The 6,000-nt window shown below is 46.0% G+C and overlaps 1 protein-coding gene across 1 annotated transcript in view; it reads right to left on the bottom strand.

Moving 5' to 3' along the window:
* LOC126413238 (semaphorin-2A-like) overlaps nt 1-1,798 on the bottom strand; it is a 1,385,371-nt gene extending 1,383,573 nt beyond the window's left edge. Inside the window, exon 1 of the mRNA XM_050083137.1 lies at nt 1,636-1,798. Coding sequence (XP_049939094.1) covers nt 1,636-1,798 — 163 coding nt within the window. The remainder of the gene's footprint in view (nt 1-1,635) is intronic.
* Nucleotides 1,799-6,000: the final 4,202 nt, after the last annotated feature.

Below are 6,000 nucleotides of genomic sequence, written 5' to 3' on the forward strand. Positions count from 1 at the left end.
AGTCCTTGAGGGACGGAAATGGACTGCTGCATAAAAAAATACAGGGTGGTATTTAAGAAAGACGTGCTGCTGCTCATATTTTCATAACGAAGAAAGATAGAAGTGCAACTCTTTGATCCATGCATGCTCTTTTTCATCCATAGGTAAAGTGTTCGATTAAATGTGGTAATGTGCATTACAAAGGCTTGCTGGGTGATCCTCTTAGGGCTTCAAGTGGGGTATAAGCATATTATTAATTGTTCTTGAAAATCTGCTGGATCTGAGTTTACGAGCCGCCACGCAGTGTTTCAACCCAGAGGACGAAGGAAGGAGGTGGGATCCGCGGTGAAGAAGACATCACAGCGTCCTGGACAGCACAGAAAAAGTCGCTGAGGAAGAAGGAGAATTGAATTAAGATTTATATGCGCCAGTCCTTGCACTGTATCTATTCCCGACTTACGTAACTCTTTTACAAGCGCCGGGAACGAATAATATACATTGAATGTGGTCTTGATTTAATATCATGTAATGAATGGATAGTTAAATTATACACGGCGAAGTGAATGTATCCGTGTTTTCAGAATCTACGCCGAAATTATTTGAATAAAATAATTCATCGTTTTCCTTGGTATACTGAGAAGGAACGAGGGAACATGTTGTACGCGATTCAGCTTGTCTTCTCATTTAATGACTTTTACGAGAACTGGAGAGTGACAATTCTTCCTTGGTTGTGGTGACTTATTTTTGCTTTCTTACACGCACCGAGCCGGCCGCTTTGGCCGAGCGGTTCTAGGTGCTTCAGTCCGGAACCGCGCTGCTGCTAAGGTCGCAGGTTCGAATCCTGCCTCGGGCATAGATGTGTGTGATGTCCTTAGGTTAGTTAGGTTTAAGTAGTTCTAAGTATAGGGGACTGATGACCTCAGGTGTTAAGTCCCATAGTACTTAGAGCCATTTGAAGCATTTTGAACACGCCCTGACCGGCAGAACTGGTGTTACTGTAGTAAGTAGGTGAGAAAGCTTAGTTGAATTCAAATTTAGGGCCCCAGTAGGACTTTTATGTTACGCTCCTTACTATGGGAGGTTCATGCGGACCGGATTATCAAAAATGATCCTATATGACAAGTGGGCGATTGGGAACTGTATGCTGGAACAATTGACTTTAAACCCGATCTTTCAGGCCGTAAATAAGATGAATCGCCATGCAAAAAGGTAATCATGCTGGGTGATGGCCTCCTCATAGTTAAAGAATATTTGCTTGAGGCATTTTTATTTTTTTCACTCTTGCTTCTGGAGAGAAAAAATTTTGGGGTGGGCGAGATAGACGGGAAGAGAAGTAGATACGTGTATGAACAAACAGAGGTTTTCACTATGTGTGCAAACGTTTGACCACTACCTGCTGTTGTCTTTCATACTGGTCACGACACAATGGGAACCCATTGCAGCAGGTGCCTTTAGGTATAATTTCATTCCTTTTTATGATTATGTAGATATTTAGTTGGCACATTTTATGAGTTCTGTAATTATTCATTTCTCCCCTCTATTTGCCTATAGTCAGTCTGAAGATGACCACTGGCAAGTAGAAACTGGATAGGGCACTGTAACTGCTCATGCGATCGTCTCGTGAAAAACGAAAGTGACGACCTTTCCGAGTCCTACCTCTGTGGTGCCTGAGATGGTGCACGTGGAGTTCCTCGTCAAAGACGTCCGCAGACCTGTGCCGCCGGGCCGCCGCCCGCTCGGGGCTGGCTGCCAAGAGCAGCGCCAGCAGCAGCCGCAGACTGGTCCAGGACGGGGCCTGCCAGCGACACCGACGCGACATCGTGGTCCGCGCGCTCACCAGCTCATGCCACCGCGACGTCGACCGTGTCGCAACCCTACCACGACGCCCTCCAGACGCCGACTGCCTGCCGCGGGCGCGTCGTCCGAGTAGCGCGCCACGCCGCGCGCCACGCCCGACCGCCGGCGGAAATGCACGAGTGGAGCGGAGGCGGCGAAGTAACACGGCCACCTGTGCGGTAGGTCGCGGATGCGGAGCAGCCTGCGGCTGCGACCTCACCCTTCCCACAGCCAGTGTGACGCCCCCGCAGACCACTCGCAACAGAGATGAACAGCTGCAGCACCGCCCAAGTAGACTGCGTAAACTGTTAGTGGCGCGGGATTCCGGAGTGCAGTTCTACCACAGTCTAAAGAAGTGGTACCCAACCGTGGACTAATTACCCCCTGAGGGGTAAAATAAATCATCAACAATTACTTTTCGTCAGTTAGTAGCACTGACCCTTTAACTGCTCTGGACGTGTTAATGCGCCCGCCTTTGTACCTGTCCCTGTGTGCTCTCAACGTGTTTACACGCGACGCCAGTCCTCCTACCTGGTACTCTGAACGTCTCTTCGCGTTGACACGTTCAGAGTACCAGGTAGGAGGACTGGTGGCGCGCGTAAACACATTCAGAGTACACAGGGACACGTGCCCCCTTCTGACAGCCGTGTACCGCAAGTCTCTAGAGGAACGGAAGATTCCAAATGATTGCAAAAGAGCACAGGTAGTCCCAGTCTTCAAGAACGGTCGTCGAGCAGATGCGCAAAACTATAGATCTATAACTCTGACGTCCATCTGTTGTAGAATTTTAGAATACGTTTTCTACTCGCGTATCATGTCGTTTCTGGAAACCCATAATCTACTCTGTAGGAATCAACATGGATTCCGGAAACAGCGATCGTGTGAGACCCAACTCGCTTTATTTGTTCATGAGACCCAGAAAATATTAGATACAGGCTCCCAGGTAGATGCCATTTTCCTTGACTTCCGGAAGGCGTTCGATACAGTTCCGCACTGTCGCCTGATAAACAAAGTAAGAGCATACGGAATATCAGACCAGATGTGTGGCTGGATTGAAGAGTTTTTAGCAAACAGAACACAGCATGTTGTTATCAATGGAGAGACGTCTACAGACGTTAAAGTAACCTCTGGCGTGCCACAGGGGAGTGTTATGGGTGTTGTGTCTAGACAAGACAGCCTAGACACAATGAGAGGAAGCCGAAAGGCACGCCCTAAGTTAAAGCAGGATGGCGTGAGGTCTGAAACAGGATACGTAATGAATGCTATAAAGAAAAGTACGTAGCTTCTGGAATACTTAACTTTAATCCATCCTTGTGGTACATCTGGAGATTGTGGCAATACAAGTGAGACTCTTTAGATACATGCAATGTCACTAATGGCGCCTTGCTAGGTCGTAGCCATTGACTTAGCTGAAGGCTATTCTAACTATCTGCTCTGCAAATGAGCAATGCTTCGTCCATGTGGTCGCTAGCAAAGTCGTCCGTACAACTGGGGCGATTGCTAGTCCGTATCTCGAGACCTGCCTTGTGGTGGCGCTCGGTCTGCGATCCCTGACAGTGGCGACACGCGGGTCCGACCTGTACTAATGGACCGCGGCCGATTTAAAACTACCACCTAGCAAGTGTGGTGTCTGGCGGTGACACCACAATGGGACCATTGGTTTTCATAGTATACAGGGTGTCCCAGCTATCTTGTCCACCCAAAATATCTCTGGAACAAAAACAGCTATTGGAAAACGACTTTCACCGGTATCAATGTAGGACTGGGGCCCATGAATGTACATATTTGGAAACATTCTAAAACGAAAGCATATGTGTCTTTTAACACAAACATATGTTTTTTTAAATGGAGCTCCTATATTTTTTCTTCATCAATCCATAGCATGACAAAGCACATACACAATGGCGTTGATTGCATCGCAATATTCCCATTACATCCCGAGATATTAAGACGCGAAGTTGACGCTTGAAACACCCGACATGCGCTGCTAGCGCACGTCCGGAGGCTCAGGCGTGAACCCCATGCTGCCCGTAATCGCGATGTGATTGACATGTGTAATCACATCTTCATACTTATCAAGAGGTCCGAAACGAATAATACGGTCTGCTGCCATCAACTCTCATAAGCACATAATGGTTTCCCTCTTGCACGTTTTACGTATCTACGTACACAATATGAACCAGTACCGATCGGTGTACACCCGTCAGGTTGTCTTATTTATCCTGCACACCCAAAATAAGGTTTATCTAATGCGTTATATGACCCATTGTGCCTGTCGCGCAGGGCCTGGCTCTACCTAGTCAAGTGTCCAACGTAGTTCCCACTACTGCCACAGTTACCACTTCGCCTTGTTTATGATTTGCGACCCATGCAAACTCCTGTACTCCACAATCCTCCGAGCATCCAAATTGTTGTTGCTTTGGCGTGCAGTACACCGCTTGCCAGTGTAGTCGTGCATCAGAGTAATCTAGTGACGGCACGGAGGTAGTACACATTGTGAATAAACGTTGTGTTGTGGAACTTATACTGTACAGTATAATGTACACACATGAAGATATGGTAGAAATGCTGCTGATCTATGGAGAATGTACGTTGACGGGAAATACGTTATGAGATTGCTTGTTTGTTGCTAGTACTGTTAGCGAACATTATGATTATTAAGTTAATATGTCTGTTTTCTACTCTACTCTACATACCTGTAACGTACCCTGTTGTAGGTGGACGAAAAGCTGTTCAGGCAGAACGACTGTACAGAAGACGATTCCCTGACAAGCCATCGCCTTCGCGCCGGATGTTTGGTCGTCTCACATCTCGTCTACGTGAAACGGGAAGCTTAAATCCAAGACCTCGAAATCGTCCTAGAACACGCACAGTTGAACGTGCTGAAGTTGCTGTGCTCGCTACCATAGCTGTGAATCCTCAAATCAGCACACGTCAAATTGAACGTGAAGTTGGTGTGTCGAAATCAAGTGCACAGCGTATTCTTAAACGTCATAAATTTCATCCTTACCATGTTCATTTACACCAGGATCTTCATGGAAATTACTTCCGCAATAGGGTAACATTTTGTCGGTGGGCTCAGCAAAAACTTCTGACTAATCCAAATTTTTTTGCAGATGTTCTCTTTACCGACGAGGCATCATTCTCCAACAAAGGAATTGTCAATATGAGGAATATGCATTATTGGTCCGCAGACAATCCAAAATGGCTCCGTCAGGTAGAGCATCAACTTCCGTGGAAAGTTAATGTTTGGTGTGGGATTATTGGAGATATCATTATCGGATCTTTCTTTATAAATGGAATCCAAAATGGCAGACAATACTCCAGATTTATACGACACAATCTTCCTGTTCTCTTGGACACCGTACCTCTGAACCGGAGAATGGTCATGTGGTATCAGCATGACGGATGCCCTGCACATAACGCCTTACGAGCACGACAAATTCTGAACCGTAAGTTCCCTGGTAGGTGGATTGGAAGAGGTGACCCAGTTAGGTGGCCTGCCCGATCTCCGGACCTTACACCGCTGGATTATTTTCTTTGGGGAGCAGTGAAGGATGCTGTTTACCAACATGAACCAACAACACCAGAGGACACGAAGCAGCGCATTATTGATGCTTGTACAGCCATCAAAGAGGAAACAGTAGCACGAAGTAGGGCATCCTTCATCCGCAGAGTGACCCTATGTATGCAAGCCAATGGGCATCACTTTGAGCATGAGATGTGAACGCTATGTTTAGTATGTAGTGCTGGTATCACAGTGGAAGTTTCTACAAATGGCCATTTTACCCAGTGATGTTAAGAAACATTTGTTTGCAACAATTTGTCATTTAACGCGTTAGATAAACATAACATTGATAATTATGTGATAATAAAACTAATTGGTTAAACATGTTTACGTTCATCTTCTATGTCCTACCTGAACTTCCCAAATCAAAACATTTTTACCTAAACAACGGTAAAACTTTTAGTCCACTTGCTCGTTTCACCAAAACCATCAACATGAATTTTACTATTACGAGTGAATGAATAACTGTCACTTGCGCTAGATCCACAGTAAAGTAAAGTTTTAACGTTGAATGGCATTACCTTTTTAGTAACGGATTAATGATAAGCGAAGTTAATTTTGTGACTAACGTTGCGGTACACAGAACCGCATCACCCCTAGCCTATGGGATAAATACC

This window comes from Schistocerca serialis, chromosome 7 (genome assembly GCF_023864345.2).
Source record: "Schistocerca serialis cubense isolate TAMUIC-IGC-003099 chromosome 7, iqSchSeri2.2, whole genome shotgun sequence".
Taxonomy (NCBI): domain Eukaryota; kingdom Metazoa; phylum Arthropoda; class Insecta; order Orthoptera; family Acrididae; genus Schistocerca; species Schistocerca serialis.